At 38.8% G+C, this 21,396-nt stretch overlaps 1 protein-coding gene across 1 annotated transcript in view; it reads right to left on the bottom strand.

Moving 5' to 3' along the window:
- Positions 1 to 11,438: 11,438 nt before the first annotated feature.
- NUDCD1 (NudC domain containing 1) overlaps positions 11,439 to 21,396 on the bottom strand; it is a 174,007-nt gene continuing 164,049 nt past the window's right edge. The window contains exon 10 of the mRNA XM_063451135.1: positions 11,439 to 11,884. Coding sequence (XP_063307205.1) covers positions 11,595 to 11,884 — 290 coding nt within the window. The 3' untranslated portion in view covers positions 11,439 to 11,594. The remainder of the gene's footprint in view (positions 11,885 to 21,396) is intronic.

Here is a 21,396-nt window from a genome sequence, read left to right as displayed (position 1 = left end):
GATGAAACTAGGGCAGTTAAGGCATTTTCAGGGATACCTAAAGATTTACATTTACAAAAATATGGTTATTTTTATTCATTCATCCCCTCAGTATTGGAGATTATTGGAGATTATTAGAGATTGAGAGTTTATAACTTATACTTTTCCCAGGTTCCTAACAAAATAACAATATTTCAATCAGTGAAATACAGTAGTGAAATACAGTATAAATAAATAAATATCAAATGTGCTAGTGTTGTTGATATTCAGATTCCCAAAATGCAGGCAGAATGGAAATAATGTAACTACACAAGAGCAAATAATATAAACAAACAAAAAACTGTCTAAAACCACCTGCATTTGAAAGAAATGCTAAATTAAACAGACTGTGCAATAAAGGAAGTGTAAACATTAGATCTCACTTGACCGGAAGTGTTTAGAAGACTATGTAAGTCATATGCAGGGAGGTGTGGCTAGGGCTGCATAAACAAAGTGATTTAACGCCTAAAAGGCAGAGAATTGAGCAGAAAAACTACAGAGGCATGCAAAACTGCTTCTTAATGCTAAATTTGTCTTGGTGTCTCTTTAAAGTGGGCTCTGTGATGTCAGTTTCAGCAACTGAAATGAGAACTTGTAATTATAACATGTGAAATTTGTATATTTTACATTACCACATATATAATCTTATATTATTAGGCAGATAAAAATGTATAGAGTTCTTAGGTTTCTTTAAATTACAGCATTGACATTACAGTTGATTTCCTTGGGGGAGGGGAAACCCCAACCATGTCTCTCTTTCTCTTTTTGTTCTAGATCTCAGACTGATTTCATTGTGATCAGAGAACATCTCAGCACAGCCCAGTGTGATCTGACAAGAGGTACAAACAGCCTTATTATTCTGCTAGAAAAAAAGTGTTAGCAAAGTGGAACTTTCCTGTGAATCTCCCACTTTCGTTTTCTGTTTCTTTGTGTGCTATAAATCAGCGACCGAGGCACCGTGCACTGAGCAAATGACACAGATTTGGAATGTAGCTGATTATTTTAGATTAGAATTGGAAGGATTTCTAGTTACTACGTCTAAGATCTACATTTTGGGGACTGGTTATCCTAAAGAATCCACACGTATTGTATCTTAACTTATTTTAAAAGGTACAATTATAAAATGCAGATTTCTATTAAAAACCAGGACTATAAAATGAAAAAAGTGGAAGAGCTGAAGTGCTTTTTTTGCTTAGAGCGTTCCTTTAAACAGCCACTAAGCTAAAAGTAGTGACAGGTCCTTAGCAAGTAGCGGGTGGCTGGTAAAATGTAGCTACCGATATACCCATCCCTAGATTTCTGGTGTAAATAGATTTTCAACTGGAGATTTTTTTTTTTTTATTCTTTATTTTGGGTGTGCACGAAATGAACAACAGCGACGTCCGGTAGAATAGGTGAACATTGGTATTACATGTCATGGCATTCGATATACAGGCACATTTTTATGATATTAATATGATCTCTAGTACAGTAGTTTAGTTTCACGTTTGGTTTTAAATATGTTAGCATAATGCACATGTCACGGAGAAATAGAGAAGAGACAAAAAGAGGAAAGCATGGCTTGTGCAGAGAGTGTACATTTAAGATTATTCTGAAATTGTATAAGATTTAACTGGCTAGGTACGAGCAGGTAAAACTGTTAATCTATGCATGCTTAGTTGTATGATTGTTATATAGTTATTGAATTACAGGCTATGCATAACAGCAGGTACAGATTTCTATACACTGATGAATGGTTAACCACCAGGAGGACAGTGGAACGCTGGGCTTGCCGGGTGGGTATACATGTGTGCTCAGACATTTTAAGTGCTTTCTGTGGGGCGCTGCGGAGGTGGTGAGTAATGGTTACCGTATAATGTCAAATAGAGGATGTACAGTCCTATGTTTATGTTTAGCAGCCTCTTGGTTGTTCCTGCAGCAGTGTTGGATCAGCCGGCGTTATGGCTATGAGTAAGTCCCTTGTGGTTCACGCTAAAATCTTATTAGCTTGGGTACTTGTCGGTCAGGAGTGTGTCTGTTCCTGTGTGTCTGCCGGAGCCTGCCTCAGGTAGGGAGTAGAGTGTGTGCCCCATGTCCGCTGCTTCCCCATGTTTAGGGTCAGAGTCCTGCTAGGGTCCCCACAGGCCCACCGGTAACAGTGGGAGATGATGCCTCGGGTAATAGGAGTATGCTCTAGCCTCCTTGGTAAGTATGCGCCCTTTGCAGTTATCCGTTGTGCGGGGGGAGTTCGCCGTTTGTCTGCAGATGTTCTATTCAGCACCAGTTCCCAGACTGTGCCCAGCCGTTGCTCCGCCGCTACCGCCTCTTTTCTCTGGCTTATGGTAGGCGCCCCGGCCATCTTGAGTTTTGCCATGCGGTCTCAGGTTTCTCTTACCGCTGTTCAAACGGCCCACAGGGGGGGGAGAGCGGGGCCCTCGGTAGGCTTGAGGGAGGTCCCGCCGGACTAAGCGCAGGAGATTGGCCATTTCTCCCACCAGAGCCTCACAGCAGGCCGCAATCCCATCCGCCAGTTGATTGGCATCGCCGGTAGGACGGGAGCCGACGGCTACCCCGAGGGTTGTTGCTTTGGTCCCCTTTACCTTCTTGCCATAGCTGGTTATTAGTCAGGTGAAATAGGGTAATTTTGGGCTGTTTATTCAGGTTTTGTCGGGGAGCCGAGGTGCTCCACGTCCGTCCAGCTTGGTGGTCAGGCCCTGCCCCCCTCAACTGGAGATTTTTAACTCACTCAGAGGGGCAAATGGCCTTGTACCAAATGGGACAAAACTATTCGGCTGCTTACGGGGCCATTTGGACTGCAAAAAACCCAACATTGCTCATGGTGTTTAGCAGTGTCTGTATTTTGTAATTCATGTCTCAAACAGGACTGAATTTAGGCTAGACCGAAGGCCCGAAATCCGGATTGAATGCTGCAAATCCGAGCCCGGTTTTAAACAAATAAATAACATAGATAAGAACTATTTGCCCGCTGGGCAGCCATGTGTTGGCATTTAGTAGACATGCCCCCACCTGCTGAATGGCATGTGGGGGCATAAGGAGGTAAAATACCTCCATTACAGTAACAGTCTTAAAATGTCTTAATATGGCGGGTTGACTAGCAAGAACTGGCCAGCTGACCTTACATTGCAGAGGGCTATTTAACTATATGGTTGTTAGTTGCGGACGCTGACAGCAGGCAAAGAGTACTTAAAATGTATGTAGGCAAGTAAATTATAATTTATTAGTGTGCTTCCTGCTGGATGCATTTGCCCTGACTTTTACTAAAATGATTGCTTTGTGATTCTTCCAAATGCTACAGTTTGTATAGGATTCGTATGCGAAAGCTACAGCTTTGCTTGGGATGACCGAGTTCTCACCGCATTTGGCTTTAGTAAACATGGCAATTGTTAAGGCGGTTGGAATTCGGTCAGTTTCACTTTTAGCCTCTAGTACATTGAAGGGATAATTTACAACCATTTCATTTAGCCCTAGTAGAGGTGTTCAATGATCTTTTGGTTGCAATAAATCTCTTCAGTATTCATGACCTTTCTGCAGCAGTTTAACCCCTTAAGGACACATGACGGAAATATTCCGTCATGATTCCCTTTTATTTTAGAAGTTGTGTCCTTAAGGGGGTTAAAAACCAACCTAGATCATTTAATATTATAAACGATGACACTTGGAGTTCAAGCAGACAGACTAACCTAATATTAGACAAAAAAGAAAGAAAACAAACATCCCAACAAACTATGCACCCACTTTTTTTTAAAGAATGAACCAAACCTTTATTGGTACTAATTACATCTGATTGAAAACACTTTCCTATTTGCAGGGCTGAAAGTATTTATCACAATCAGGAAATGTGCTATTAATGTTTGTGAGAGGTTGATATGTTAAATTATCTGCACTTGTTAACCATCAGTTTTAACAAGGACTCCAGAGTCAAATCAAGTGTATTGTAATTGCTGTACAAAGAAATCATAATTGCAGAGTATAACTTGATCGAGTCAAACCACCAAGCGTATTGTGTAATTATAAAATATATAGAACGAGAGTAAACCCAAATGTGATGATGACTTGAATGAATTTCAAGAATATGACTTCAATAATGTGGAAATATTCTCCCAAAAACATCATGCATCATGCAACTTTTTGTATTATAATTACAAATGCACAAATTATTTTTTAGAGACACGTGCCAGACATTTTATCTTATTACAGCAGTTGTACCTTTACCTGCCAGTAATGTTGCCTATGGTAGAAATTATTATAATTGACTTAAGGAGACTTAACTGCTGCCATCATTAATTACGTGATCTTGAGATCGATGTTCCAAGATTGGGAGGTTAACGTCAAGCAAAATGCATTTCCAACTTGGAAACGTGACCTATCCATTTGATTCTCTTTATTATGCACTGATAATGCGGATAGGAGAAAGATATGTAGTATAAGGGTTACTCTAACCACTTTTATGAAACAGCAGTATTGTTTTAGTTTATATGGCCTACTGGACATTATGGATTATGTCCCCTCTTAGAAACCTGCAAATAAAGAGCTAAATTTTACCCGGAATCGAACGCTGGGCAACGGTCCCAGTGCTGTCTTGAATGCCTCTGACATCATCGCTGCTCGCTCATGGTCCAATAAATGCTTTTCATAGAGCTGTGTAGGCGAGGGATGGGATTTCTTTAAAAATAAGTAAATAAATAAATGGATGAAGGGTGGGCACATCAAGGCTCCTTGAGAAGCTCATTATGCCTGTCACCAATAATGTTTGCACAAAACTGACATGAGGCACTCTGTGACAAAGTTACGGGCTGACTAAGTCACAAGTGTCAGAGGTGCAACTAGCCCCCGGCACAAAAGTACAAATATCTTCAAGCAGAAACGTTAACGACTCCTATCACCATGACCATTTTTACAAGCAGCAGTGGTCATGGTGATTGGAGTATCCCTTTAACCTATTATGTTAGATCTGAAATTGTCCTCTTATTAATTAACTAAAAAGTCGTACGTATACGATTGGTGGCTGAGAAAGACTATAAGAATTCACTTTGGCAATTAACACATTAATGAATACATCAAGGATGAACACTTTGGCATTAGTACAATAAACTCGAATTCCTTAAGCCGAAATACTTTGCATGTTACATACAACCAGTGAATAATCTGAGATACCTTTAATGGATTACTTACTGGATTTACTCAGATTGTGGCTTCATTACCTGTACTGGAATAATGAAAAACCTAAATGTTTAAGATGAAATCCTTTCAAATTCAGATACAAAACTATTGAGTTACTAGAAGTTTTGCAAAAACGATCTTGAATTGAGTGACATGGTTTATCCTGCAATGAGTCAGAGGAACAAAAACTTAATTTATTCCATTCAGACAAATGTTCGTGACAGCAAGGTATATATATAATTGCAGAGTCTATAGTCAAGTTGCCAGTACTATCAAATATCACATAATGTCAAAGGGAAACTATAGGCACCCAAACCACTTCAGATCATTGAAGTGGCCTGGGTGCTGTGTCCCTGTCCCATTAGTCGTGCAATGTAAAACATTGCAGTTTTTGAAAAACAGCGATGATTACTTTGCAGGACTAAGACTGCCTCTAGTGGCTGTCAACCAGAAAGCAACTAGAGGCACTTCCTGGATTCTAATGTTGTTTGACATTGGAGAAACGAAGAGCACCAATGGACATTGGCGCTGGAATTGGGTGAATAAATAAAGGGGAGGTGCATGGGACCAGTGGGCACTATAGTGTTAGGAATACAACTTTGTATTGCTAACCCTATTGAATTCCTTTAAGTTCATCAGAAATTATCAGGTTTAGATAACTGGGTAATTTATTTATTAAAATTACTTTTCTCCAACCTGTTATTCAAATATTACATACCAGGTAATTCTCTAAAGTGGGAATTCCAGATGAATTCAGAGTGAATTTCAAATTTAAGGTCAAAATACTTATCCCGGGAAACTTCTCTTAGAAGTTTTCGCTCAGGTACTCTCCTTAAATATGAAATTCACTTAAAAGTCAATAAAAGAAACTATATAAACTATAAATTAGGCTAAACCATTTAATGACAATACCTACAATTAATTTTACTAAAATTTCTATGCTAAAATAATATAAAATAATGAATTTTTTTTAAAGAGGCACATTAGCAAGAGACAAGCAGGAGGCTGGGCCACTGGGACTGATGCATTCAAAGCCCAAAAGCACCAAAGCCAATGCAATAGCATTTAGTGATAATTACCTAAATTATCCATTTAATAAAAAGAAACAAACAATGTTTTGTAGGTACAATTGATAAACATTTTTCACACTTTACATTTTGGACAAAGATTGACAGTAGGTTACGATCAAACAAACATACATGTAGAAAACTGCTGTATAAGTAACTCAATGTAGATAAGAACTCGTGATACCTCTTTGTAGAGCCAGGCTAAGCATATTACGGTAATAAAACATTAGAAGTCAAAATTGAAAGCGTCATTTTAAGAACCATAACAACCTTGTGTCATTGCAAAGGTTATGGTGCAGAGAGTATCTTTAACACATCGGACTTTTCAAGGTGGATAACTGCCGTGATTCCTAAACAAATGCTCCAGCTATAAACCTGCCCTGTGGAACATTATAAAAACCACATAAACCCCACATGCACAACTAGGATCGACATCTCTCCCCTCTGCCTGTACAGCTTACTGAGAAAACCCATTCTTTCTTCATGATGAGTGGAATTGCAGCTGGAGATAAATTGCTTATGAACCTAAAGTGAACTGATATCTTTGTTATGACATTTAAGCCATGTATGTATACAAATGTCATTTTTTCATTCAACCTCTTTGCTTTATTCTGTTTTGCACAGGATCATATTTAATTGATAGAACATTAACTGTTTCTGCTCTAGCTGTTTTAATAAAATATTTGCATTTGTCTCAAAGTTTCTTTAACCCCTTAAGGACCAAACTTCTGGAATAAAAGGGAATCATGACATGTCACACGTCATGTGTCCTTAAGGGGTTAAAAAGTTTTTAAAAAGATACAATCTTTATTAATATTTTTAAATGCTTTTGCCAATGCATAATCAAACTTTGAAAACGGATTATGGTTTTCACAAGAGAGCTGAAACAAGCAAGTTACTAGCTCTTTAAATGCCATGTATTGCACATCTATAAAGCTTGATGAAGGTTTAAACAACAAATGAATATTGTAGGCACTATCTGTACTGCTCAAATGTTGAAGTTTTCACATTAGACTGGGTGCCAATAGGCAGCAGTGATTGGCTGAGAGCTTTAGCTGAGTGCTCTAAGACTGCCAATGCTGTTCACAGCTGGTATGAATTTGTATGACTAATCCCTTAAGGACACTACTGGTTCATGGATTGCAGGATAAAACTTACCAGGAAAGGTTAAAGGATCTTAACATATATAGCTTGGAGGAAAGACGAGACAGGGGGATATGATAGTAACATTTAAATACATAAAGGGAATCAACACAGTAAAGGAGGAGACTATATTTAAAAGAAGAAAAACTACCACAACAAGAGGACATAGTCTTAAATTAGAGGGACAAAGGTTTAAAAATAATATCAGGAAGTATTACTTTACTATGAGGGTAGTGGAAGCATGGAATAGGCTTCCAGCTGAAGTGGTAGAGGTTAACACAGTAAAGGAGTTTAAGCATGCGTGGGATAGGCATAAGGCTAGCCCTACTATAAGATCGGCGCTGATGTCAGCAGGAGGAGAGTTCCCCAGCGCCGAGGGAGCCTGGCGCTGGAGAAAGGTAAGTGTTCTAACCCCTTCAGGCCCAGCAGGAGTGGGACCCTGAGGGTGGGGGTGGACCTAAAGACCCTATAGTGCAAGGAAAACAAGTTTGTTTTCCTGGCACTATAGTGGTCCTTTAACGAATCTCTTGTAAATGATTTTAATATTGATGGAGAGATGGTGCTAGGTGACTCTAGACACTATAACCACTTCTATGAGATGCAAAGGCCACCCTGCGTAGAGTGTACCTTTAAAACAGAATTACAGGATTTGACAAAGATTAGTCATTACAAAGACAAACAAAAAAAATAAATGTCAGGTGTTTTAACAGAAAGGTTAAAGGTCAAGGTTTTGCAAAGGACTTTAGTTTACAAACTGTAGTATAGAATATTTTGAATTATAAAACTGACATTATGATGAAGAACACACCAGTCCTGCACTGTTAGTTACATCCACATACGCTCAGTCTGGGGAGAGCTTGTTGAGTTATTAACTAAGTATTAGAGTTATTGTATTTCTTCTGCAATGCTTCTGAATGGCTGTGCATGTCATGTGTGGGTTTCTTTGAGGAACAGTTCTACACTGCCTGTCCCCTCTGTAGTTCATAATGTTATTTTAGCTGGACAACCTAACAACCGATAGAGAAAGCTATGTTTTGCGTCTTTTATTGAGCGAAAATAAAATGGGACGTAACTGCAAGTATAGGGTCTATATTTGTGTGCGTAGAATGCATGTATGACAGAGCATGAGTGTGTCTGTATGTGTGTATTTGAGTGTGTCTGTATGTGTGTATTTGAGTGTGTGCTAGTAATTAGCCTGTGTTTAAATGACCACTTATGATTAATTATTCAGTCATAAACAAGGCTACCCTAAGTATAGACGCAAAATAAAGAAAGTTAAAAAACAACCCAAAAAACGTAGCCTCTTGTTTTTGGTGTTGATGAATGTTTATTCATGGCTAGTAGCATATGGAAAGAAATTTTAGCCTGGTATATTACACGGCTGAGGGTACAGTGAGGTAAATATGAAATGAAAATGTATTCACGGTTAAAATAGTTCAAGCCGTAGCAGTTCTCTAGTAGTAATTACAGGATTTGAAATGCTCACATTGTCATGAACACATAAAGTGACAAGATTAACATTCAATTAAAAAAATTATCTTTGAAGCTGAATCCATGGGTCAAAAGACCCAGCACAGCGATTATATTATATTTATACATATTATACACTTTATTTGACCACAGAAGATTGACAACATTTAAATCTGCAACAGAATGTTCTTAAGCCTTAGTAATCAATAAAGCAATGTGCAATAAATATTATGGGTCATGTAACAAACTAGGGCTGGGCATCACAAACACTTAAAGGGACACTCCAGTGCCAGGAAAACAATCCGGTTTTTCCTGGCACTGCAGGTCCCCTCTCCCTCCCCCTCTCCCTTCAGTCACTTACCTGAGACCCCCGCCGATGTCCCTCAGCGGTGGTTTCGGGTCGCCACCGCTCCTCCACTTCCTTACGTCAGCCGGTGGGCAAGACTGATGCCACCCGCCGGAGAGACCAGCCGGGCACGTGCATTAGAGCTCTCCATAGGAAAGCATTGAAAATGCTTTTCAATGCTTTCCTATGGGAAATTGAGCGACGCTGGAGGTCCTCACACAGCGTGAGGACGTCCAGCGACGCTCTAGCACAGAAAACCTGTGCTATAGACACGGAAGTGCCCTCTAGTGGCTGTCTAGCCACTAGAGGAGGAGTTAACCCTGCAAGGTAATTATTGCAGTTTATAAAAAACTGCAATAATTACACTTGCAGGGTTAAGGGTAGTGGGAGTTGGCACCCAGACCACTCCAATGGGCAGAAGTGGACTGGGTGCCTGGAATGTCCCTTTAAAGGACAGGAAGAAAAACAATGTGTTTCTGATATGTGAATAGAAAAGCACTAAAGAGATCAGATACAATTAATTGGAGTTTTTACAAGCGCTATAAATCATCACTATTACTAACAAGTAAATGTTAAATGTACCAATGCAAGATAATACAAATGTGACACAAACAATAAACATGCAGATGATAACAGGGTATAACCGAAGTGGCGTATAATATACTGCGCTGAAAAAAAATACAAGGCAACAAATCACCCTACCCCCTAATTACTAAAGGTTTTAAAGGACCACTCTAGTGCCAGGAAAGCATACTCGTTTTCCTGGCACCAGAGTGCCCTGAGGGTGCCCCCACCCTCAGGGACCCCCTCCCGCCCGGCTCTGGAAAGGGGAAAAGGGGTAAAACTTACCTTTTTCCAGCGCTGGGCGGGGAGCTCTCCTCCTCCTCTCCGCCTCCGTTCCTCCCCGTCGGCTGAATGCGCACGCGCGGCAAGAGCTGCGCGCGCATTCAGCCGGTCACATAGGAAAGCATTCATAATGCTTTCCTATGGACGCTTGCGTGCTCTCACTGTGATTTTCACAGTGAGAATCACGCAAGCGCCTCTAGCGGCTGTCAGTGAGACAGCCACTAGAGGAAATAGGGGAAGGCTTAACTAATTGATAAACATAGCAGTTTCTCTGAAACTGCTATGTTTATAAAAAAATTAGTTAACCCTAGCTGGACCTGGCACCCAGACCACTTCATTAAGCTGAAGTGGTCTGGGTGCCTAGAGTGGTCCTTTAAATGAAACTAGCAGAGCTGTAGCTCGTCAGCGGAAGTAAAAGGAGGGTACGGAAAGTCCACTGAAAAATTATGTAATCAATATATTTTTATATTTCTCAGATAGGTCTATATAAAGAAGCTATAAAGAATATTTTTATACTTACTAAGAATATTAGAACTACTGAGTTAAGGTAATAGCTGAGTGTGACATGTAGAATTTAATGGTAAGAAAGATTGTATCGCCAAAGAAAATGCATATTAAACACTAACTTTTTAAAAAACAAAACAATGGTTACAAATTATATTCAAGAAATGTACATGTACATAAGGCTGTATGCCGACTGGCTACTTGCTGTAATCATTTATCCATATAGGTTTTAAACATAGTTTATTACAGAAATATACTGCGAGTGTTTCATCCTCACAAGGTTTGTATCATACAGAGAATTGCTGGTATATTTTCCCTAGTGGTGTCTGTTTCATGTGGCAATTAGAAAGTCCTGACCTTTTTAATGCCATTTGATCGTCAGCATACTTTTGTCCCTATTGAATTAGTTATGATGGAGCAGATCTTCTTCTCCACCAAATGGCAGAGATCTATCTTTGGCCTCTGGCATTCTCTAGTACATACCGAGTGTAATGGGTTAAACTTGCACTCTCTCAGAGTTATTCACTAACCTGAGAATTCGCATTGGAGTCAAATTTACAGCCAAAATAGCTGAAGAGCAGCATGTGAGTGGGAGGAAGAGAGACAGACCTGTCTGCGGAGTTCATAGGTTTGCTACACACCCTATTGATCACCAGGTACCAACCCTGAGAAATGTTCTCCCTGCTACCTCACTAAACTGTATGTGACAGGGCAGATAGCAATGTGCCATTCATGCACCGTTTTCCTTGTATATTGCTACAAATCTAACACATCCTATTCTTTCACTAGACGGTTTCAATATTTGAAAACTTAAATACATACACTGGTTTTATTCACGTTAATATTAATATATATTCTACCCATATAAAACAGACAAACAGAGGTGTATTTTAAAGGTTTTATTAACATACACGTACATTATGAAAACATTAAAAAAATTGAATATGCATGTTTTGTATTCATCTTGGAGATCAAAGAGCTCTTAAAGGGGCATTTCAGTGAATATTGCTTTGAGCTTCTATGTGATTGGAAACGGTTAATTACACCGTATTTACCTTCAGTACAAAGAGTTTCTTAGCAGTTAGAACAAATAATCTTTCATTGGAAGCTTGAAAGCCCAAGATGGGGTCATTGGTTTCGAGACTTGCTACTTGTTGCTTAGCAACCTGCCCTACATGTTTTCCCTCTTTCCTGTTAAACAATACAGTGGCCATCGGAGTAGGCTGGCGGTAAATGAATATTCTACGAACGCACTCACAAAGAGCTGCATATGAGAAATTCGATGCACAGGTGAAGAACTTCTTATCTTGCTTTGATGCTTGGACATATCCTAAAACATAAAAAAAACAAGTGCAATGGATAAATGAATATTCATAAGTCTTAAAACGCATAAAAAAAACCCCAAAAAACCTTTCAACTCAGAAACTATGGTAGGGATAGTACAATCTATCAAATATGTACAACTATTATAAATCCGTATATTTAGATTTGATAAAAAAAAAAAAAAAAAAAGAAATTAGAATACATTAACAAGAATAATTGACTTCCTCAGAACAATTAGTATATTTTATTAACCTGCAGATTGCCAGATGAAGTAAGCAACGCCCTGGAATGATCTGTAAATTTTAAATCAGATTACAATTTAAGGTTTTAACTGTTATCTACACCATTTAATTATATAATACAGTGTTGTGATTCTCATTTGCAAAATACACTTTTACATTTTAAAATGGTACTAAATCATATGAAAATGGTTACAGAAAATATACTAAACTTACAACTACCGTGGCATAATATTATGCAGTAATAAAACGAACCTGTTATGAAAAAATTAACTTATCTGAAATCGCTCCAACATACAATGAATACACCATATATCACAAAGATGCATGGTGTATTCACTGTACAATATAAAGATTTACTCACTTTTCCTCCATTCTAGTGCTGCTTTGTGGGTGTCAATTTGTGTGTAACACACTCCTGGTCATTCTCCACTCCTCCAATGCTCCTCCTCCGTCTTCTTTGATTTGCCCTGCATGGGATGCATCCCTAAGCAGGGGCAAATCTCGCCAGTGATGCCGGCTTTATTGCCAGCATGCAGACGGAGCTGAGTGATGTCACGTCACTCTGTTCCTAGAAATGCCAGGTAGGGAGTTTCCATAGCAACCACAGCACATACACTGAATTTGCTCTAGGTAGAGAGCAGAGCGACCTCTTGTGGGAGGTCTTTTATGCTCTCCCTGGTCAGTCAATGCCTTGGCATTGACAGACAGTTGGGAGAAAAAACTATTTTTAAATAGGTTTTCTCCTAATCTATACATTTGCTAGCAAAACTGCTAACAAAATGTATAGATAAAATATTATGCTCAATCTAATGACTGATGCCCTTTAAGATGAAAATTACTTAAAGTTGTATGAAACTTTATGGCTGCTGTTGGAAATAAAAAAAATAATAAAAACAAACAAACAAACAAAAAATATATATATATATATATATATATATACATATTATATACATATTATATATTTCCACTTGCACTGTGCCTCAAAAAGGAAAAAAAGAACTTTCCTGGCCTCACTCTAATTTCTTAACAAGAAACAAGATAAGAGTTTTCATATTATCAATTATAACTGTAGATAGGACTTTGCAAAAATACATCCCAAGACATCTGTTTTTAAGAACTGACAAAGTTTGCCTAGGGCTACACAATGCTCTTTGAGGGCCTAATAATGGATGTATACCACCTAGAACTGACTCCTTATCTGGGCTATACACTGCCTGCAATTGTTTTTGAGTCTGACCCCAAGTGAGCTAATCACATATTTACTGAAACGTGTTTTTTTGGGTTTTTTTGCCGTACATCAAGGAGATATTCAAGACATTTGTGTGGTGTCATATTTGTAGTGCGGATTTGAGCAGAAGGGCTTGCATAGCCACAAGAGCAGGTGCTAGCCCATTTATATCTACAACATTTGACAGCGTTATGGCAATAAAAGAACAGCTACATTTTCAATTATGTATAGAGCCATATGAATGCACATGAGCTTAACTTACAGTTTCAGAAAGTGTATACATACGTGGGATAAGACTATCCTCTTCTAGAAGTGTTGTGCGCCAACTCTGAATTACACCAATCATAGATACACAGTGACACCACATCATATAAACGACGCTACTCATAGATGAAGTTCACTAGACCCACTATTTCTGGCGCAAATAGTGGGTCTAGGGAACTTCATCTATGAGTAGCGTCGTTTGGATGATGTGGTATCACTGTGTATCTATGATTGGTGTAATTCAGAGTTGGCATTTGAGTGTGCCTGTGTAGTTAGAGTTGAGAGTGCTCGTGTGAGGGTTAGGTGGTAGGCAAACAGTAAAAAGATAACGAACATTGCAGAACGTAATCTTATTAAGAAAAACTAAAAACTAAGGTGTGGGTTGAAGACTGCGTTACTTTGTGTCCTGTTGTCCTGTTGTGTAGAACTGTTGGATGGCCCTGCAGTCATGTATAGGTGTTGCCTCGGCGTGCCAGTTAGCGTTGCCGCCTAAGGGGCAGTGAATGAGGTCTACGTGGGTAGAAAATCATATGTAGATTCAAATTCAGTTAATAATAATGGTGGAGGTAAGAGGTAAAACAAGAGGAACAAGTACACAACTTGAGGAGGCCGATGTGCCATTTAGTTCATGGAGAGGGCGACCATTTTAGGCCCTTTTGCGCCCGGCGCCACAAGTCACCGATCTTCAACCCCAGGCTTATCAGGTCTTTGTTTTACATTTTTCTGCTCCATAGTAGTTATGCATTGTGTGAGGTTTCCCCAGGACCCGATGGCCGCTGGTGAGGTGGATAAAAAGCCGGGTTTTCTTGGCTGTGTACCGGGGCACTTGGGTCCTGCGACCGTTCGATTCTGTGTTCAGGCTCTGTGCCCTGAGGTGTGTTTCTTACATACATTTGTTTTCATGATTCAGGTGTAGGTCTGTCCACACTTGGTGTTCCAGATATTGCTGGACTACAAGTTGCAAAAGTTCATACAAGCCATTGACAGCTGTAGGGATAAGGTTGTACACCCAGGCTGAACCTGGTGTATGTAAAGGGAGCGTTTATAAAAAATGCTGTCTAATCAGCATCTTGATATGCCACAGGTGGATGGATTATCTCGGCAAAGGAGAAGTGCTCACTAACACAGATTTGGACAGATCTGTTAATATTTGAGAGAAATACGCCTTTTGTGTACATAGAAAAAGTCTTAGATCTTTGAGTTCAGCTCATGAAAACGGGGCAAAAACAAAAGTGTTGCGTTTATAATTTTGTTCAGTGTATATTTCTGTTTGCTATTAAAACATTTAATAAATGCATCTCTCATTCAGGATTATTGCAATGTTCTCTTATTTCACAGCAATGTTTTTTTATTAGACCCTTTGTTACTGAATTGAATACATTCCTGTAAAACAACCTAAGCCACCAAGGTCCATGATATTCTGTTCCCACGGAAACAGGGTTACGATCCGTTATCTTTTTGTGATAATAGCTGCATTGCACCGACATATCCTATGGCAGTGTTTTTCAATAATTTTCTAAGCAAATACCAAATGGAAAATTATTCCAGCCACATATTCTACCAATTTTCCAATAGTTACATCTTTTAACATTAGAAATTAAGCAGAAAATGAAATACTCTCTGGACCGATCCGAAGTACCTTGTGGAGTAGAAGTTTCAGAAGATCTGATGTACGGCACACTGGGAAGTATAAACTCATTAAGGCAAACAGGCTCTTAAATACTAATGTGTTGGTTTGCTGTTGTAACACCAATTTTATTTTCACACCCAATTCTAACACATACTCTTTCAAACGCAAAGTTCTTTGGCACAAGTAGGACAATTTTTTTTTTTAAAAGCTCAGAAATGAAATAAAAAGATCATATTGTCAGGGTTACAAGAACATACAGTTTATGAAATCTGCCACTATCAGTCAGCAGATTTTATAAATTAGCCTTGTTATAAAGGCTGTCAATCAAAGAACAGGTTCTGTTACTTCCTGGTTGTTTAGCTTGTTGGCGCTAAACTCAAGAGGCAGCAATTGCCCAGAGCACCTGTCTTGCAAAGACTTCTAATTAAACTGCATTTGGAAGTCTGTGATTGGACAACAGCAGACAATCTAAGTTGGTTAAGAAGGGGAGGGCTTGCTAAGGCTTCAGACAAGAGATCTGCAGCTTTTGCAAGCTGTTTTAGATATACTTCCTATGAAAACATGCACAATTAAATACATGCATGTTTTCGTTGGGGTTAGATGTCTACTATATAGTGATGAAAGAGAAGGAGAGACGTGAACTGTCCTGGTAGTAACACTCATGTTATTTAAAACATAATTTTTATTTGATGTTAAAAGATACTTGATAAACCCAAAACAAGGGGAAAAAGGGGATGGAGAATACAAAATCTGCTTCAAAATGTATATTATACTGCTAGAAATATCAGAATGGTGATAAACACCAAACTAAACCACTATAAAAATCTATATAGTAATACTGGTGTCTAAAAGTTAGATACGTGATATAATGTAGCAACACAATCGTAGCAATACTGACAGAAGCCCCTCAATGGGAAAGTGCAACAAAGTAGAAGAAAGTGAAACTCTGTTGCAACAATCAATACAGCCACTTCATCTCACCTATAAACCAAAGGGAATAAACGGGGGGGGGGGGTTTATCCTAACAGAGTATTAAAAAGACCATACCAACATGCCATCCAGATTGACAGACCTTCAATCCTCATATCTACCAGGAGAAACAACTCATCTACATTGAGATTTATAGGAACTTTTGACAGTGCTTGGCCCACCATAATATCTTCACTAAGAACTGGTCCACACTGTTACAGGATCATAGGATCTCTCCTCCGGGGCCATCCAGGGCAGCACCGGCCCTAGGAGGGACCACTGTCCCTTCACAGGCCGGAGGAAAGATTTGTGAATCCGTGTGTGTGCAGGGCAGTCTGCCTGTCTCCCTCTCGCGAGCTCAGATATTAACCCACTACACCCCCTGCCATCCTACCCCCTATTAATCCACTAGATCCCGTGCCATCATACCCCCTATTAACCCAGTACACCCTCTGCCATCATTCCCCCTATTAACCCACTATACGCCCTGCCATCTTGCCCCATATTAACCCACTACACTCCCTGCCATCCGGTCCTCTATTGACACACTACACCCCCTGCACTTTACACATAAACACATTACACACACTCTGTAACCCTTATAGACACCACACACCCTTCACGCACAGAACACAAACTCTATACCCCCTAAACATACACTACACTCACACACTATACACGATATCCCTACACACCACACAACCATGTATTCACACACACACACACACACTACTCTATATACGCATACACACAATTAACACACACCCTTTTTGGTATATGTCTTGTGGATCTGTGGTCACCCAGATACCTAGACACTTAATTTTACCAAAGCATTTATGAAACGGGAACAGCGAATCCAATGCCTCATAATCTGCAAAAGGGAGTGTGACATTCAGCACTTCGCAAAGTTGAGCTTGAAGCCCTGAAAATATTGCCAAATCTTTCGAATTCCGATAGAAGACACGGCATTGTGATCCACGGGTTTGATACAAAGAAAAGAAGGTCATCTGATAGGCAGCGACTTTATGTTCTACCCCCTGCAAGGTATAGTCCTGAATATCGGGGATTTCGCCTGAAGTAACGGTTTCAGTGACATATTGCACAATAGTGGGGAAAGGGGACAACTTTGCCTCTTGCTAATGTTGAAATCAGCTGTCAAGGCCCCGTTGACCCTCACCGAAGCACGTGGCTTGCTGTATAAAGCAGTAATCCATGTGAGCAATCTTGCCCCCAGTCCCATGCTCCTTAATGTGGCCAACATATATGACCAGTTGATGCGGTCAAATGCCTTCTCGGCATCAGTCGATAGCAACAGGAGGAATGTCTTCGTTTTTCTTGCATGATGTTGTGTAATGAGAAGCCTTAACGTTCTATCCTGTGCCTGTTGCCCAGGGATAAACCCCGTCTGGTCTTCATGGATCAATATCGGCAGGGCGGATTGCAGTCTAGTTGATAGGACCTTTGTAAATAATTTGGTGTCTATGTTCAGTAATGAGATTGGACGATAGTTGCTGCAGGTTTCTGGGTTTTTCCCCAGGCTTTAGCAGGACGGTTATTGCCGCAGACATAGATTCCACTCCAAAGTTCCCCCCATCCTCCACAGAGGGTGTGTGTATCTGTGTCATGATGTGTGCATGTGTTAGTGTTTATGTGTGTCAGGGTACGTGTGTTTGTATGTCAGTGTTAGTGTGTGTATATATCAATGTATGCATGTGTTAAGGAGTTTGTGTGTCAGTGTATTTATATGTATCTGTGTGTTAATGTGCATGTATATCTGTGTAAGTATGTAACACCAGCACAACATACAAACACATTTCTGCAATCTAACACAAATATAACATACAAACACACCCCTGCATTCAAACTCCAAAAGGATATACAAACACAACTCTTCACTCAAACAAAAATGTACACCTGCATTTAAAAGTGAACATTACATTCAAACACACTCTGCAATCAAATGCAAACATTACATACATACACACACCTGTATTAAAACACTAACACTACACTGAACAAAATTTAAAACGCAACAGTTTGGTTTTTGCCCCCATTTTTCATGAGCTGAACTCAAAGATCTAAAGCTTTTTCTATGCACACAAAAGGCATATTTCTATCAAATATTGTTCACAAATCTGTCTAAATCTGTGTTAGTGTGCACTTCTCGTTTGCAGAGATAATCCATCCACCTCACAGTTGTGGCATATCAAGATGCTGATTAGACAGCATTATTATTGCACACGTGTGCCTTAGGCTGGCCACAATAAAAGGCCACTCTAAAATGTGCAGTTTTACTGTATTGGTGGGTGCATGGGTGTCCAAAAAATAATTTTTAACTAAAATAGACCTCGTTTTTTATGTTTTGAAGTCCAATAAGGTTTATAAAGCCTATTAAATTGTATGTCTACTATAATAATTCTAATTCTATTTTTATGTACATCTTTGTTTGCTCATTACTTGAATTCTGATTGGCTGTCCTTAATTTTGGCGCCAATTTAGAGTTTTGAATTGTTATTTAAACCTTTCTCTACCACGTATCAGGTTCTTTCTCCATATTGATAAAGCCGTATTGGCGAAATGCGTTTGTGGATATTTTGTGTATTTTAATATATTTTGGATATTTTGTGTATCTGGGATGGTTCTGAAGATGATCTTAATTATTTTATGAACAATCTTAATATAAATAATAGAGGTATAATTTTAACTTATGAATATAGCAGGAAACAAATCAATTGTTTAGATCTTAATATTTTTATTAAAAAAATAGTAAAATGCACACAAAGACGTTTTTCAAAAAAGTTTGCGTGAACACTGCCATAGATAAACCTTGGCTCGATAGTGCTCCAAAAAGTCAAATGCTAAGACTTCGGAGAAACTGTTCTGAAATAAGCGATTTTAACAAACAAGCAAACCTTCTAAAAAATAAATTTATTGAGAAAAATTATCCTGAAATAGAACTAATGGACATTGAAAATATTAAAAAAAAAGACAGAAATTAACTCTCAGAATACAAGTTGAAAAATACTGATAATCCTATGCCTTTGCCTATTATTTTTAATTATAATAATAAAAGCAGCAATGTAAAAAAAATCATTAAAAAAACACTGGCATATTCTGAAAAAAGACAAAACTATACCAGAACGTCTTAATATAGTTTTTAGGGGAGCACCAAATTTTAAATCAATACTAACTAAGAATTTTACTAAAGAAGTAATAAATCCATCCCCATTATCCTTTTTTCCACAAATAAAAGGTTTTTGTAAATGTAAAATGTGCATTGTCTGTAGAAGTACTGATCCCACTGTTCCTCACAGTTACCCAATTTATTTCAAAAATGACAAATGAGGTTTATAAAAGCAATGATTTTATTAATTGTTCAACGCAAAATGTTATTTATCTGCTTGAATGCCCCTGTGGCCTCCAATATGTTGGAATGACTACAAGGTGCTTAAAAACGCGATTAAGCGAACATTGCAGAAACATTAAAAATGGATACTTAAATCATTCGGTATCCAAACATTTTATTAAACACAATAAAGACCCAAGATTGTTGAAATGTATTGGAATAAAAAAAAATTACGATTCCATGGAGGGGTGGTAATATTAAAACCATTTTAGGTAAAACTGAAATGGAATGGGTTTATAAACTTCAAACTCTTACACCCCATGGTCTTAATGTTGATTTTGATTTGTTCAACTTCTTATAACTATATGCTTTTTATTATGTTTTATGGACTGTATTACTTTTAATATCAGCATTAGATTTGTAATATACTGTTTTTATGTATTTTATTATATTATTATATTATTTATTTGTCCTATTATTGTTCTTATTTTTACCAATTATGCCTTTAGGACTATGCCTGATGACACTTTTCAGTGTATCAGGCATAGCCATTTTCATTCCCACTCCGGCTACACCTTTAGTGTAAGCCGACATTTTTTTAGATCTCCATGATGACGGCCGCAGGTTCGTGCGGGCCATCGGCTTCATTGTTTAGCTGGATTCCTATGACGACGGCCGCGGCTATGCACGAGCCGTCATGTTTTACCACGCCCCCCTCGTTAAACGTCGGCCGCAACTGGGAGTCAATTCAAGGTACTAACTCACACCTATAAAGCACTGAACAACTCTAGCCCCTCTTATATCTCCTCACAGATCCATAGGTATGTCCCTTCTCGGTCTCTCCGCTCTGCCCGTGACCACCTCCTGTCCGTTGTCCGCACCCGTATGGCCAACTCGCGCTTGCAGGACTTCTCGCGGGCGGCTCCCTTCCTATGGAATAGCCTGCCTACCACCATCAGACTCTCCCCTAGTCTTGCATCTTTTAAGAAGTGCCTTAAAACCCATCTCTTTAGGAAAGCTTATGGCCACCAAGACTAACCCCTACCTCACATACCTGTCTCTTGCCCTCTCCTAAAGGGCAGCCCACCTTATTTGATTGCAAATTCCTGTCCTAATGTGTTTTACACCCCACCTCCTATAGAATGTAAGCTCGATTGAGCAGGGTCCTCTTCAACCTATTGTTCCTGTAAGTTTATTTGTAATTGTCCTATTTATAGTTAAATCCCCTCTCATAATATTGTAAAGCGCTACGGAATCTGTTGGCGCTATATAAATGGCAATAATAATAATAATAACTATATGCGAGCCGACGTTTTCTATGTTCTATCCCCTCAGACGTCGGCGGCTGCGCAGTGCGCGACGACGTCTGTTCACTACATATCCCAGCACCTTATGCAGTCATTATGCCGGTCACATGACCGCATTACTAAACCAATATTTTACTAAAATAGACCTCGTTTTTAATGTTTTGAAGTGCAATAAGGTTTATAAAGCCTATTAAATTGTATGTCTACTATAATAATTCTATTTTTTTATGTACATCTTTGTTTGCTCATTACTTGAATTCTGATTGGCTGTCCTTAATTTTGGCGCCAATTTTAAAGTTTTGAATTGTTATTTAAACCTTTCTCTGCCAGGTATCAGGTTCTTTCTCCATATTGATAAAGCCGTATTGGCGAAACGCGTTTGTGGATATTTTGTGTATTTTAATATATTAAAGATTATTTGGTCACTTTAAATTAGTGCCATTTATCTTTCTTTTTAATACACCGTATACTGTTTTTTACCTGGCATTTTTATTACTCTGGACTCCAAGCAATCCGAGGTGGGGATAATACCA

Source organism: Pelobates fuscus, chromosome 4 (assembly GCF_036172605.1).
Source record: "Pelobates fuscus isolate aPelFus1 chromosome 4, aPelFus1.pri, whole genome shotgun sequence".
NCBI lineage: Eukaryota > Metazoa > Chordata > Amphibia > Anura > Pelobatidae > Pelobates > Pelobates fuscus.
This window is presented reverse-complemented; position numbering and strand designations above follow the sequence as displayed.